This window comes from Ambystoma mexicanum, chromosome 5q (genome assembly GCF_040938575.1).
Source record: "Ambystoma mexicanum isolate Mex_15411 chromosome 5q, UKY_AmexF1_1, whole genome shotgun sequence".
Lineage (NCBI taxonomy): Eukaryota > Metazoa > Chordata > Amphibia > Caudata > Ambystomatidae > Ambystoma > Ambystoma mexicanum.
Window position 1 is genome coordinate 620,185,346 of NC_090933.1, and position 16,344 is coordinate 620,201,689.

The window sequence follows — 16,344 nt, forward strand, 5'->3', positions numbered from 1 at the left end:
CAGTAACCCAACCTGCCAACCACATCAGCAGTCCATCATCCATCCTTACATGAAAACTGATGCTTTCCATTGTCTGCGCAGCAACAACCACGCAGTAGGCATCGCCAGCCTCATTCCCACACATGACTTGGATGCCGCCCTCATTACTGAGACAGAGAGGACAACCCCCATCCACCCACATCCTAGATGTCCTCATCCTCAATGGGTACAGACATCTATGAAAAAAAAATGCCAAAAAATATTGGCGCAGCACTGGCCGTCATTCACAAGGCATCATGGTCATGTACCAAACTGCACGTAGCCACACCAGCCCTCACAAATACCTGTCTTGCCACTTCCCACTCTCCCTAAAGGACACAGTCACCTTCCACCACACCTACAGACCCAACATCATCTTCACGGGAGACTTAATTGACTGGGATAACTCATATGTTTGGCGGTTGGGAAATAAGGGTGCCGGAAGCAACATACCAGCACACTTTCCGGATCATCGAACTACAAGTCTGCCGGCAGGGGCACGGAACGTCCGGCAGGCCTGACCTGCCGGGAGTTGAGACCCCTACCAGCAGTGTTTACACTGAAGTACCGGCACTGTTAAAAAGGGTGCTTCAGTGTCTCCATTCCGGTGGAGTCCTATGGAATCTCCACTGCCTTCTTCACACTCTGACTCTTACACAGACACCACAGACACCAAAGACCCAGCTAACAAGAACCTCATCACAACCCTGCCCACCCTCCGTCACAGCTCGCCAATCCTGCTCGACTTGTTGGACCATATGATAATCCATGTTGACATTAATCACACAGCTCCATGCAAGCAGACTCATAAGATCACCAGCAAAAAAGGCTTCACACCATTCAAGAACTTAAGACCTTGCGCCTCCACTTCACATGGGCCGATCTATCTCAGACGGACCAAGACCGTGACTACCTTCTCGAGGAACTTCACACCATCCTTGCAACCAAAATCAACCACCATGACCAGTGAAAAATCACACCCTCAAGTCTAAACCTTCTGCACCCCGGTACACTGAAGAACTCAACCTCAACAAAAGAACCATCAGAAAACAAGAAAAGACTGGTCGACAATCCTGCAGCACATTCCAACCTTGCACACCCCTCAAGGGATTCTGTGCTACAAGCAGATGACTGACCAAGGATAACTACTGCCAGAACACCATAGGCAAGGTCAACAATCAAAGCAGAGCCCTCTTCAAAGCTATCAAGCATTGTATCAACCTTCTCACTGACCCACCAGTGCTGCATACTATCGATAAATAGACTGCCATCAACTCTTTCATCTTCAACTAGATCAGCATGCTCCACCAGTACATAAACAGCAACATCACAACTGAACGCCACTAAACGTCCCATCTTGCAAAATGACCACTACCTGGAAAACTTTCATGGCACTCACCATTAAAGACCTGGCTGTAACCCTAGGATCCATCAAGGCCACATTGTACACAACCAACAGTCTCCATGCTTCCGTACTCCTTTGTGTATTTGCAAACCTGAAGTAGCCCCGGTAACATGAGGCGCAGCTTTTCCGAATTGTGCTTTCAAGAACCACTGGAATGATGTATCACTGTGTGGGGTCCCGCACCTTGTAGAATTTACTTTGCACTCAATGTAACTAACGCCTATATGCCTGAGGGATTTGTGTGTAGTTATAAATAAATAAGACCCTTCCGACTGATGCACACCTTTCCTCGTGACCCTCAAGACCACACAATACATTTGCTTTTCACGAAACCAACACTGGACCCCAGTGACCTCACGAACAACCACACCATCACCCATCTTACCTTCTTAGGTAAGCTCCTTGAGAAAGCAGGGATCATACAATGCCTCAGACACATCGGTGCCAGCAAGCGGTTTCAGTCCTACCATTGTCTTTCGAGCCAGATGCAGCAGGGAAACTGCTACCATCAAGATGACAGACAATGCCCTTAACATCCTTAACTCGAGGTGCTCCTTCTAACCGCCACCAGTTAGTCCAAATGGATTCCTCCAGATTACCAACTCTATCACTTGTGGATTCCTGTAAGAACACCCTCTTACCCTTGATCTTTAACCTTAACATGGAACCCTCATGCTACACACAACATCTGCAATGAAAAACAGCTCTACCTCAAGATATCCACCATCAAACACATCCACAAGCTAAAGGCTTGGCCTCACATTGATCCAGTCCTGGATGTCCATCGCGTACCTGACGTTCAATTCCTCTGAGACAGAATTAATACTGCTGACCAACACCCTGACATCCAGACCTGGCTCTCTGCTATGAAACTCAAGGGCTTGATATTGCAGCTGAACACCTATGTCAAATTCCTTGGGTTCTATATCGACAGACACCTCGCCATCATGAAACACATAGCAAGGAAGACAAACTGCTTGGTGCCACCTTTCCCTCCTGCAGAAAATCAAGCCCTTCATCCCCAAAAATAACTTCAGATCACCTTTTTAGGCTTTTGTCCTTTCCCTTTGATGGTAACAATACCCCCTTTGAATGACTTCCAGTAACCACGCTGGCACCCCAGAGATACGTTATATATGCTGCATTATAACATATCAAAGCTCTCTGCAAATTCAACCACATGACCTCGACCCTCATCCATTTGCATTAGGTACTCCTGAAAAAAATGTATCACCTTCAAATCCTGCTGCATCATCTACAAGGCATCACCCTCATTTCCCAAGAAAGCACACAGACTCAGCATCTCCAAGGACTAAGATCCACCAAAAGCAAGGACATGTGCCTACCTGAACTCCGCCGGTGCAGGACGGAAACAACCAGAAGACTGGCCTTCTCAGTATAGGCTATATACTAACACATCACTAGGCTCACAGACTCTGACCTACTCTCCATCAACACCAGACTCGCCCACATACTTTTACATTTCAGGAAGGAGCTCAATACTCTCCTCATCATGGAATGGCTCCTCCCCAACAACCAAATCCAGACAACATTCACTAACCTACCCCCGCCCCCTACACCAACCTAAGGCTTGGCGATCTGCTTTTCTGTTTTCTCCCTTGGTTGTTTGCATATTCCTCACTGTCAAATTGTCTGAGCTTCCCAACTGTCATCACCCTGCTCCTTTATATTGATCTCTTGACATCTGCTTCCATCGCTATGCACTTCCCGCTATAGCACTCCGTTGCTTCCCAAAGCTAGGTCTGCACTCAATAAATACCCTAATAATTATAATATTCACACTACAGCATGTTCCACACTATAATCTACAGAGGCCACATTTTCCAATCCAATGTACACAGATGTCAGTGATCTGCTCAGGGTTCTAAGAAGGCAGGGCACTTTTCACTTCTCATAAATGTGTTTTTAAAGGGAACACACTGAATTTTAAAAAGCTCCTGTAATAAGGTCGGTAGAGCTTGCAAGGCACCCAGCAGATGATTTTGAAGGAGGGCACAGGAGATGCTGTTTTCGTTTTATATATCATTTAAGGTTAATGTGAATAAACACATTGGCCCTCATTATATGTTTGCCGGTCTGGAATTAACAGTGCTGGTACCGTACCGGCACCGTTTTCCGGAAAGGCAAACTACGAGTTCTGCGGGCGGGTGCCGTTCCGTCCACCAGGTCTGACCTGGCTAGCGGAACAGCACCCGCCCGCAGCGATGCACAGATACACTGGCACCATTACGACATGGTGCCAGTGTTTCTGCGGTCCCCATTCCTGTGGAGGCCCATAGGGAATGGGGATTACAAGAATTGCCAAGCCGGATTTACCGGGCCACCAGGGTTGTAATAACCCGGTAAATCTGGCAAGGCCAGTGCGGTTAATTCACTACGGACCGACGGCAGCCTGCTGGTTTCACCGGCACGGCTACCGCCGGACTCGTTTTGAGGGTCATTGTTTTTTTGAGTCTTTGCTGTACTAAATCAGTCACTTCTCCTTTGTCACCATTACTTCATATCTCCGATGAAAAATCCTTAGGCTTAAATCGGCAGCGCTCTTGCAAACCTTTTCTTAAGTGACACCTTTTTATGACCCTCAGGAAATCAAAGCCACTTGGGACATTACAAAACATACAGTTCAAAAATATGGTTTTAGCTTCAGTATTTAGACTTCTGCTGCCTATTTATTTTTTCGTGGATCCTTCAAAGGTTTGTCCTGTGTAGCTGAGTCCAGACTGAGTTGTCAACAATTTTTTAAAAAAAGTATTACTTTTGCAAAGTCTTCCTTTTCTCCTAGAATGGTAAGAATGTGTGGCATGGTCCATACTGTTATTTATTATGGATATAGTAAAAGCTTTGTTATCCCGGATAATCCGGAAACGAAGAAGTCATCAATGACCTGTGTGATGTCATCTTTCATGTCCTGCCTGTGGGTTAGTCTTGGCAGTGCACGGTGGCGCGAGTTATGGTTGCTTAGCTTACCATAACTGCCAAATTTCTGAGGTTTCCTGGTTTTACTTGTAACCATAACGTCCTTTTAACCATGTTTTTTCAGTGAATTTCATGGTTTTTTACACCAGTGCATGCTAATTTCCGACAACTTAATATTATCATACTTACCACAATATAACATTTCTATCCAAATTACAAAGTTTCACCTTACAGCTCTACCATTCCCCCCCCTTCTAGCATAATTTTTAACACTTGTATACACTTCTATACAATTTTTGTAACCTTTTCCACTGCTTTTGCGTTTGTCGACGTTCGCGAATGTCTGACGTCATCGCAGACTTTCTGGACAATGTCATTCTGCTGATCTAGGAACTTTCAAGCTCAAAATGTGCCCTTGCACAGCTCCTATACTTATTCTTACACATTATCCATTAACAATCTAGAAAAGAGCACATACTCTGAAGAATATTAAGCAAAACTGCTATTTATCTAGTATCAGCTTTTGCCATCCCTCCTCCCCAAGAGCCACCACCACCACGAGCTGGAGGACCAACAACAAAAAAAGCACAGTACCCGCTGACCAATCAGCGGGTGCGTTCGATGTCCGTAGACATCATGTCGGCCCCTGGACCAATCGTAGGCCCGTCCGCGGACCGAACAGGGAAGTGAGTCTGCGGACCGAACCCAGATATCATATATTCTTTTTTTATCTACTTTTTGATCATTTTAAAAGAAAATACTGGAAGGATTTACACCACATTTACAAAATCATGCTTTCGGGACCAAGCTGCAGCTCCTTCCGCAAATTTGGTGAAAATACATGCAGCGGTTTGGGCTGCAGTCGTGAGCAACATTTATTTTCCATTGCGTCTATGGGAAAAACCACACATTTTGGCACCACCCGTATAACTTTGACCCCCCTCAAGGAAACTCACCAAACTTGGCAGGATCAATCTGACTGGGCCATATACTTTCTTTGCAAAGTTTTGCAAGGGTGCGTTATGAGCCACCCAAAAAGTGCTCTTCCTATGGGTTGAGCAACTTAACCATAACTACAGGGCCACTATAGCTGCCCTATAGTTAAGGTGATAACCTTGAGTCATAGGAAATCTGAAAATTCTACCAATACCTTTTGTCTCGCTGGACAGATATGGCTGATATTTTCTAAACAAATGGTTGGTCACCACCTCCCAGACTGAACATTTTTGGGGAAAATTCGTAAAGCAATTAAAAGGTTATTAAAAAAGCAAAAAAGGCTGTTTTCGGCCTACTCCCATTAATTTTTCCATAGAGAAAAAGACCAAAATTTGGTAAAGCTGAAGCACAAAACCTGCTGGGCAGAATTAAACCAAATAAGAAACAACTTCAGCATGAAGCGTTGACTTAATTTCAGGTTTGGGGTTATTCCGTCCAGCAGTTTTTAAAATATTTGATGGGGAAGGGTGTGCACCTGATCCCAAAAATATAGCTACATCTCCCATGGTGCTTTGCAGCAGAAGCTTTTCAGAAATTAAAATGCATCTTTTTGTTGCTCGATGCAAGCGATTATTGCTGTAATAATACCGGGGGAATGTGAAAACTAAAGGTGCTCAAAAAGCTATTTGGAGGAAAAAGGATGAAAGTGCATCAGGCTAGAGGTGGGAAGGGGGAACGAGGATACAATGTGAAACTGGATAGTTGGGGGTGGTCTGGCGAGCCAGTTAAATGTTTTCGGATTGTGGGGGGGAATACCGTCAGAATCTCGCAAGAATACTGTGCCTATGAAGGAAGAAGTGCTCGGAAAATAAAATATGTCACACGAAGCAAAGAGTGAAAGGAGTAATTGGAGAGGGCCACCGATGGAAAAAGCAGGCACAGGGAATGAGGGGTCTATGGAAAGAGGAGGACGACACTTGGCGAGTATCTGTGAGGGCACGGAAGAGTTTTTATTTTCCCGCTTCTTTGAAATATAGCAGAAATACCAGGGGAATACTGCATGCATGAGTAGTTCATTTCCATTATCAGGGGAATACTGCAAGAATCGGAAGAGGAACCTATTGGTGCAACATGTACAGTGGCCACAGCCAAAAGCTATGGCTAGTGGGCCCAAAGGAACCTATTGCCATGGCCAAAGGCCAAGGCTAGGGCCCCAAAGATGTCTATTGGGGCAACATGTACATTGGGTACGGTCAAAGGCCATGGCTAGAGGGCTCCAAAGAAACATATTGGTGCAACATGTACAGAGGCCACGGCCGAAGGCAGTATGACCCAGAGGACAGGGATTGGTTTATGGGAGAAATACAGTTTGTAAGTGAAAGTGAAACTGTTTTTCTTTTACCGAGGATTCCCAGCCTGACGACGGGATATATTCATGAGCATGTGAATCCATGCCAGACCCCATGCAGGAGAACAGTGATGATCAAACGCTCATTGTAAATTACTGTTGGCTGAAAAGCCAGAGCTGGCTGAGAGTGTCGCATGTGACCAGTTGGCAGTAGTTAAGTCCATGGATATCATTGTAGGTGCAGTTGATGTGAATTTAGATGTGGTCAGTTGTTAGGCAAGCAATGCTAGCAGTTTGCCTACCCATACAAGCACCATATAAAGCCCAGGTGCTTCAGGTGGGGTGGCGAGATGCCACATTACCGACGTTATAATAAATGTCACTAGCACATTACAGCTCATCATGTTCCAACACAATGGAGACCCTCCCCAGAGCAGGATTTTAGGCTGAAACACAGTAGTTCTTCACCTCAAAGAATAACATTCTTAATTCCAAACAATACTGTGGTGTGAAATTGTGCTTTGACATTGTTGTCAATCCATTCGGTGCACTTACTATTGCAACAGGGCTGAGTTGACAGGCGCGTGGTCCTGCAGCTTGAGGTAGCATCCGATGAAAGGTGAAACGAGTAGCACATACATGGTAAATTGGACAGTGGCTTTGTGAGATGAGGGGTGGGAGATCACAGGCGCACGTGTATTTTTAATCTTTAAGCTTGTCATATCTGCTCAGTATCAAGTCAAAATTGTTTCCCTACTCTCTCCACAGATCTGGGTCAAAGGAGCATGTCAAAACATAATGGTATCCCTTCTGGCTAAATCGATACAACTAATGCTCAACACACAAAATCTAAGACTTTACTCTTTTACAATGAACATCATAAACACCAAAGCGTTTCGTTCAAGAGCATTATGGAAATAGTAATCAGTTTTAAAAAGGAAGCTACTTCATGTTGAAGCCTCATTTTCATGAATCGTTCATGACAGGATGCCGGCAAACAATGACTGAAGACAAGTTTGAAGTGCTCGTTAATCTGACTTTCCACAATACAACACTGACGCCATATTGGAGTCGTTGCTGTGTTTCTTGCTATGGGGAAATCCTCCCAGGCCAGTGAAGTAGACAAGCCAGCCTTTCTTTAGCGAATTGGATAGCGACATGCAAAACTCAGGAAAGAAAACCATGTGCAATGTTAACATGGGATCCAAAGCCCCATTTTGGAGAACATAGTAAAAAATGTCGAACAAATACAGATTTATTGCAGTTTATTTTAATGGAAATGAAAACATAAACACTTTTCTAAAGTGTCACGTTGATATTGCATCTTGCCACGAAAAGTCAGCAAGATATCGTCAACACTTCTAAAAATTGTACTGGAGTGGCCGCAAGACGACACGTTTCACACGTTATAAATGAACCGAAAAAAAAAAGATAAATAAATATGATCATTTGTTACCTTGGATACGAGGCTGGCTCTGTATGCTGCCAACTGTTTCAGATACTCCTTTTTAGCAGCTTCAGTTTTCTTTTTATATACCTACAAAAAAGTTAAGTACAGTAATTATTTCCAAAGTTACACATGTTTTAAATAGAATGCATGTTAAAAAGCACCATTTCCTTTACGTTCAGGAAGATGGGTTTTATATGAAAACAATATGAAATTAAGTTGCTATCTAGATAATATTTTAATTGAAAGTCTTTGAGTGGAGTTCACCATCACTGGTGATTTATCCTTTTAAGCGCATTCTGTATATAAAGTCACATTGACAAGTGCGCGCCATACTTGGCTGGTCTTCTACACGTATACAGTGCACGGTGCAGGTGCCATACCATTATACCTATAGAATTTCAATGTGGTATGCAACACAACAACAAAAAAACAGAGGCAAAAAGTAGCAGATCAACCAAAGTGGATCTGTCCGAGAGCAGCAGCCCATGCTACCCCTCTGTCAGAGTACGATGGGGGAACACCCCATCCGGAGGGGCATGTGCAAATTGCGTCAGTCTGACTGTACAGCCAGCATTTTGCCTACAGTAAGTCACTGTGTGGAGGTGGAGTGCAGCATTACTTGAGGACATAAAGAAGGGTTAATAGAGCGAATTAGTGAATATTGGAAAATCTGTCGAACAAATATTTTATCTGCTGAAAGGACACTGACCGACAGCTTGGACTAATGGCTGTGAAATGCTATGCTTTGACTGTAAAGTGAGGGAAGGTGGAACCCCATTAAGGGGAGAAGTGAAGTTGAGTCGGGACTTTGGGGACGGGGCCTTCTGGTTTGTTTAGATCTTTAAAGTGAATCTTCTTTATCTTTCCATTATTGATGCAATGTGTTTCAGATGCTCATAGAAACACTTAATTAATCAGAGACACAAAAAGGTTACATCAACATCTAATTTTAGGACATTTTCTCATGGTAACACATTCCCTGAATTTCATAATGAAATTTAAAAGTATGAGACATCCTTGACACAGCACTCTTGAGAAAAAAGGACAGCGAACGATGTAAAAGAGAAAATAAAGAAAAAGTCAAAGAATCAGAGAGAACTCGCAAATAATGCAATACAAGCACAAGTCACAATCAGCAGTCATGTGATGGATGGGCATGGTGGTATTTCAGCATCCGAGGCTATAGAAGACATGCTCAGTTTCACAGCAGCACGTATTGTGTACGGGATTTCCACTGGGATATGACATTTCACACTGGGAACCAGAGCGTTTGGCATGTTTCTGGTTTGACAACAGAAGCACGAAACTGGCAGCAACTGCTGATCCACTGTATGTGCATTTCAAGGAAGTATTCAAACTTTCAGCACATTTCTTTTAGATATGTACAGATGAGAATAGAAAGAGCCAGAAAGTGCTTTTGAATATGTTTTTAAGGCGTGAACACAAGATGATCAGCAAGCAATGACCCGGACTTCACAGGAAGCTCAAAATGATCATTGCTGAACAGCCAATTTTGAAACATCACAGAGCATTCCTGGGAACAGTCCAAGGCGTTTGTGAGAGATTTATTTTTGACGTTCAAATTATAGGTTCACACTAGGGTGACATAACTAATCTCATGTCCCCTGTACAGTCCAACACCACATTTCGGGGCAAAAAACAGACTGAGTTCTGAAGACTCGTATCACTACACTGTCATATACTCACAATTAATTAGCAAAACCAACCTTTCCCTGCCTATATGAATCTTGTTACTTCAATTCACACAAGCATTCATTTCCATGATCAATTCTAGATATAAATACTACTCTAAAAGTTATTAGGCATTTTAAATACAATCCTCCTGTGATTGCTTCTAAGCCACACAGCATACTTCAATAATGGCATTGCAGTTTATCTGTTAGTGTGTGTGTGTGTGTGTGTGTACATAGTGATATAAAACCATTTCAAAACCTCTTCAAAAACACTCGATTGCCTTGAACAAATGGCATTTGTAAACATATACTCCTTTTACTTCGCTTCTCTGTGTACGTGTGGGGTTTGTAATGTAGTGGCTATGTGCAGATTATTTAAATACAGGCAAGAACAAACTACAACTGACACCTGCAGGTTTCGATTAGGAAAATACTCCTCTCAGGGATTGCGTACCTTCCACTGTGCAGTCTTTTCAGGATATTTATGTGCAGCTTTCTCTGAACATGTGTATGTAACTTTCAATCTATATATGTTTGTACCCTTCAACTTACATACAGTACGTGTGTTGTTTTCAATCTATTTCTATTTATTTGCATACAGCTCTGCAAGATTTTGAACTAGATGTTTAATATTCCCATCTAATAGATACCATGTTAAATCACCCTGTCACATTATACCTAGGCCTGCCTGTGCACGTCAAGATAAGGAACTTCAGGGTTTTAACACTTTGCACAATGTATTTGTGGATAGGATGAACTCTGGGCTCATATCTATTGCGCAAGCCTATAATTTATAACTTGAGACTCCCACCGGCCGCAAATATGCCCAATATGATGTTAGGAAATAGTATTTCAGGAGGACACTATGGCCTGTGCGATTCTATGTTGGCATGAGCCACAGGTTCTATTTAATGGTGCTTAATTTTAGAAAAACACTTCTGCACCAAAATGCTGCTAGTTTTAAATTGCTCCTCTCAATACAAAAATGTACAGAGTTTTAAGGAATTACATCTGACTTGGTCAATTTAAATGGGATAACCAGGGCACCTTATTTAACTCTGCACCTATTGTATCTTGATCATATTAGCACCCCCCACACCCCATTGATTCCTGGGATTTTACCATGGATAATACTATGAGCCATTTCAAGCCATTTTGGGGTTTCGATACTTGCATTTTAAATTCAGCTTATTTTTGGAGAACAGCATATTGTGACTAAGGTGAGGCTTGCACCAGTCCTGTGACTGCAAAGGCGGGAGGGAAATTCACTCCTTATGTTATTGAGAGCCTTTTTCTTAATTGACTTTGAATGCGAATGGGCAAGTTTAATAAAATAAGGATTATATTCTGTAGATCAGTAAGAATAATTCAAAATGTTAATGTTCCTGTACATCATATACTCAAAGATAATTATTTTTCCTATTTATCTTATTTTTTTCCCCATTACTCAACAGGCGGATTTTGTATAGGTTACAAGATGTAATTTTTTATATATATAAATTGCAATTTGTTTTAAGTTTGTAGGACTTTCCTTTCTAAGTATTCAATTTTTGATTTCAAATGCACACAAGGAACTTTTTCTTATGTTTGTCAAGACATACAAGTCAAAGGAATTCTAATGTCAGTCAGCAGAGGTTACTAGTGGTGCTTTGGAAATGGGCTCTTTTCCATTTTACTGAAATAGGCAGCTCAACATGATTTTGTTTTGAAGTAAACATGGTTTTAAGACTAACACCTGGAAAAACCAGATTGAACAAGCGTTGCTCGGCTTGTGATTCTTACTTAAGTAAATTAAGTTTTAACTCGTGATCTAGGGACCTATGATAAACATTCTTATGGTTGGGGCTGCCGGAGTGAGGTGAATCCAGTTACTTGTTCAGGCATGTTCCACTTCAAGTTACATAAAATAGTGTTATTCAAAACTAAAAGTATAGCAAGATACAATGATTGAAAATGTATTAACTGCTATTTTCTATTATAATTCACAAGTGCAACTTTTCATTTATAATTGCATTTTCACACAAGTTCACCATTGAAAGTAAAGGAACCCATTTTAAAATGACATTTTCTCTACACACAGCATCTGAATTATGTGAATATGCTGAGAAATAGAGTTTGGTTAAGCTTCAGGGCTTTAAGAATAAGTGTTTTGGGACCCAGGTGCAGTTATTGTGCTGATAACTATACTCCAGATGTTCAGGCCTTAGTCCGTTTATGCATGTGGCGAAAGTTCCAACTTCCATATGCATTTTTCCACATGCCTTTACATACTGATAAAGCAATAGTTGGAGATACATGAATTTACATTTGTGTCTTTGAAGGTGAATTTGGGCCTTTTGCATTTTTACATGTTTAAATAATCACAGTTCTCACTAGGTCTTTAGCATCAACCAGTCAGTCTCTAGATTCAATTAAAAAAAGCCTTAGAAATTGTTGCAGTTTATCTCTTGGGTAGGCAAGTAGTTATTTGCATCTTATATTTTACAGAGTCATCCTTTTCATCAAGGCAGTGAGCAAGATGCGCAATCTAGCAGCAGGGACACTTTTGGGAACGGTGCCTCTCTCGCTCTACAGAATAGTTTTTGTTCTCTGTTTACTCCAGGGGAATTATCTTTCACTTCAATGTTACCCTCACATTTTAATTTAATTTGATTTGATTTACAGGATAGAAAGGGTCAAACAGCAACAGTCACATGGTACATGGCTCAAGAACATTTATAACTACAAAGTGTTGATCAAGAATACTTCAGCTTTGACAAGCTGAAATATTAAGACTAAAAAGACTTCCAGACTATTTTAATTTAAATGATACAAAAAAAAAATCACTAAACGTTCATAAGAAACCAAATTGAAATGCGAATATCAATACAAATACTGTAGGACATGGACAAGCACATATCAGCAAGAGCCAGTATTGGCAGGCTTATTAGGATGTCACAGATAATGACACTTCATCAATCAGTACCCAGGAACAGCGACACTGAGGGGCAGAAAAAAAATTGCATGCGGCTTTGACACTAGTAGAAGGGTTCTTGTGACTGGTCTCATTACCAAAAACGTATCTTGTTTTTAGGCAGTGCTTGATCTTGGCTCCATTTCACTTGGGGATATCGGAGGGATCTCGGATTTCAGAAAAAAACAGGCCAAATACATGTTTATCTAGGGTCAAGTGTTTCCCATGATTCTATAATTTTCTATGGTGGACTGATGAACGATGTCACTGCAACTCTTTTGAGGGTTCTGGAACCTCCTTTTCCCTCTCACATAGACCCCTCCACTCATATGGAGAAGTGTGGTTCAAAATGTCAAGCACTCTGTACCCTGTTCAGGTGTCAAGTGCTCCAACACATGCTGATACTGATTAGGGAGCCCCCCATTTTAAATGTGCAGTTGCGGAAGCACCCCTACATGCAGTATCACAAGAAACTGCTGTTCCAAGTGTAAACGGGGTGATGCACAGGTGGGTCAGCTTTTCTAATAAAGTCTTTAAACACTAAATGTTTTGAATCCAGAAATATGGTAAGAATGTTGGGGTCTGCTGATCTGAATCTCAAATTAAGGGGGTCATCAAATAACTGCTCAACATGGATTCATTTTTTTGTTACTGTACCTGGATATGTCTGGTTCTAAACTGCAAGTAATAACTACTCCTAATCGAAATATAAACACTGCTTTCCCTACATCGACAAATGCCTTCTTCTTACTTCAGAATATGGATGCTTAAGCTCTTAGTGCACATCAATAAACAAATTCTCCAAATGGCAGATCATTCACCTACCATAGCCTAAACTATGTCCATTTGCTTTTCTTAGTGAGTATTTCGAGGCGAAACAGGTTGCCCAAAGCTTGCTTGGGTCAAGAGCTTGCTGTGCTTAGGAACTCAAGATGCACCTCACCTATGAGACATAATAAGCCCAAATAATGTTTTGGTTTGCTTGCGGTCCTATTTAGATGTACCGTGACTAACAATTCAGGCTGGACGGCCACCTTTGTGGGGGAGAGGTCAAGACTGATTAGCATAGGTTTAAGTCCTCTTTTGTAGTGGTACAGACAAGTTAAAACTCTTAATGGAATGCTACAAAGAAAAAATGGCAGTTGTTAAGAAATATTTGTTGAATTGTTAACATTTAGCACTTTTTGGGTTTTCTCATGGTTTAAGCAAAGTATAATTGTTGCCAAGATGCTTCATTTAGGAGTGGAGCGTGCACTTAAGATGTTTGTCCATTCAGATTTAGTTCCTCTTCTCAGTTATATTGATCACCCAGGCAGTTATTTATAATTAGATAGTGATCACATAGCATTCATTTTATTTCAATCTGAAATGTATAAGTCATAATTGTTTCAGATCAAAGGCACTACATAACAAAAATCAGGGCTGCAGTAAAGTGATTGGTTAAAAGCTAGTCTGTTAAAAACAATAAGGGATGCTGCCGCAATAATGCAATAGCAGTGCATAGATTATAGCACCAGTGAAATAGCTAAATGGATTCATATGTCTGGTGCAGTGATCAATAGGTCTACTGAGGTTCACAGTTTTGAATGCTTCTGAACCGAGCCTTCCATCTTTTCAAGTGGGTAATGCGAAAATTGCTGAGTTGTCAATTAGTACTATCTTCTGCTTGCAGTGCCATGAAGACAAACTACTATGGTAGACAATGCTATATAAAATAAAGTTGTAGGGTCTGAGCACAGACCTTTAGATACACAATTCTCCAGCACCAAGCAGCCACAGTTATTGGACTACCAGACATCAATATTCTCAACGATTCATGACAAACATCAAGCAATCTTGGATCAGTCACTTGGAAAAAACACCCACTAATAATGTACCTTGAGTACTTGTCTATGACCTTAATTATTAGGCACCATCTTCATTGTAGCCATAAGCAAACACGTGGTAAGTGTAGACGGTCTGCTAATCACTTTGCTGCCCCCATACACCCCCAGGCAAACCTTTGTGAAAGCCAGTCAAGTTTTGCACCTTACCTCTTCTTCTGACACCCCACCAAAAGGTAGCATTCACCCTGGTCTGGCAAGGTTTCATAGTTTGTCCATTATGCCCAAGACTGCCCAAATGCCCAGACCTCTGGATGTTCTAGTCCAGATAGAAGCCCTGGAGCTTTTGTTTATTGGGTGAAGGAGGCAGAAACCGCTTCTGGCAGGACAGTTGCATGTGGAAGTCAGCATGGGGATTGCTTGAATGAGGCACCCTTCTGGGGGTTGTCCAGTCAGAATGTGTGCGTCGGCCTTGTGCACATGGTGCCATTCTAATGTTTTGAGAGAGCACCTGTAAGGCTCGTACCACCCCCTCCAACATATTTTAAGGGAATACATAGTCAGGCGCGCCTTCAAAGTGGATGAGCAACATTTGTGAACTAAAACCTCTATAAGGCTTCAAGTATGTACAGATTGTGGGAATGACCATAATTTGGCACAACCAGCAGGAGAGATTTTGGGAACACCAACAGAAAATCAGTTTGACTGAAAGGGCCCATAGGCGACCTACTAAAAATGGGCCGCGTTGTTGACGAGAAGCCGAAATCTGGTGTTGGGCCTGATGTAAGGATGATGTAAAGGGTGCCTTGTCTCTATAGCTCAGTGAGGTGAGACCGGCAATTCTATGTTTAAGGCTTGTGTTTCATTCTCATGGATCTCCACCTGAAGAAATAGGAGGACAGCCGCAGATTGTTATAAGCTAATGGGTGATTTCCAAAATGCCATTTCAAATTCACGAGTTCCTCCTTGACCCCGATGCCAGATTACTCGGATGCAACAAACCTTAACCTCGGAGATGTTGTGGAGTCAGTCATTGTGCACATGTTCTCTGCGGTTGCCATCTCCCGCTCTGCTTCCAACAAGAAGCCTTCGAGAGTAGTCCCAAAAGAAAGCCATGGCGATTTTGTTGACACACTACCTTGAAAACAATCTACAGACAAATGTCAAATTTGTGAACACATACATTTGTGAACACATACTTGGGCTGGTATACCTTTCAAGAGCGTTGAGTCCAGTCAACGTTTCATTCCGCCATCAACAGGAATATTTATTTGAGTAGCAATTATGAGCCCCCATGCCCGAGCCTACTGTTTATTTTTAACATGAACTGACAAAGAGCGTCCACTGTACTCCCAAATCCTCACATGGACTCGGCACAAACTGTTTTTAGAAAATAAGCAGAAATCAAAATGTCCTTTGTAACTGCGAACACATCTGTCTCTTTTTATGCCCGGTTTTTACGACAACCCCCAGCCTAATAGCCTCCAATATCCTTAGCCAATCGCTCACTCGTGCCATTTCCTGGCGGGCTCCTGCGTTATGTCGGCTGTAGCCCGATTTCCAGTGCACAAGCGCTCAGACGGTGCCGCAGTCAAACTGTATTTTATGACCAAAGTATATTTAGAGGGAAAGGGGAAAAAAAAGAAAACCTGAACAATATGTTTTTGTAATGCACCGAGTAGAAAGAAAAAGGTACACTCCATTTTAAGGCCCACAAGCCAAGAGATAGCATGTCATGAGCGAGAGATTGGCTGGGTGCAGGGTCTCTCTAACAGGTCAT

The 16,344-nt window shown here is 42.1% G+C and overlaps 1 protein-coding gene across 1 annotated transcript in view; it reads right to left on the minus strand.

Annotated features, from left to right (window-relative positions):
• Window positions 1-16,344, minus strand: part of TOX (thymocyte selection associated high mobility group box) — a 526,628-nt gene that overhangs the window by 24,648 nt on the left and 485,636 nt on the right. The window contains exon 6 of the mRNA XM_069621094.1: window positions 8,101-8,181. Within this exon, the coding sequence (XP_069477195.1) occupies window positions 8,101-8,181 (81 nt within the window). The remainder of the gene's footprint in view (window positions 1-8,100; window positions 8,182-16,344) is intronic.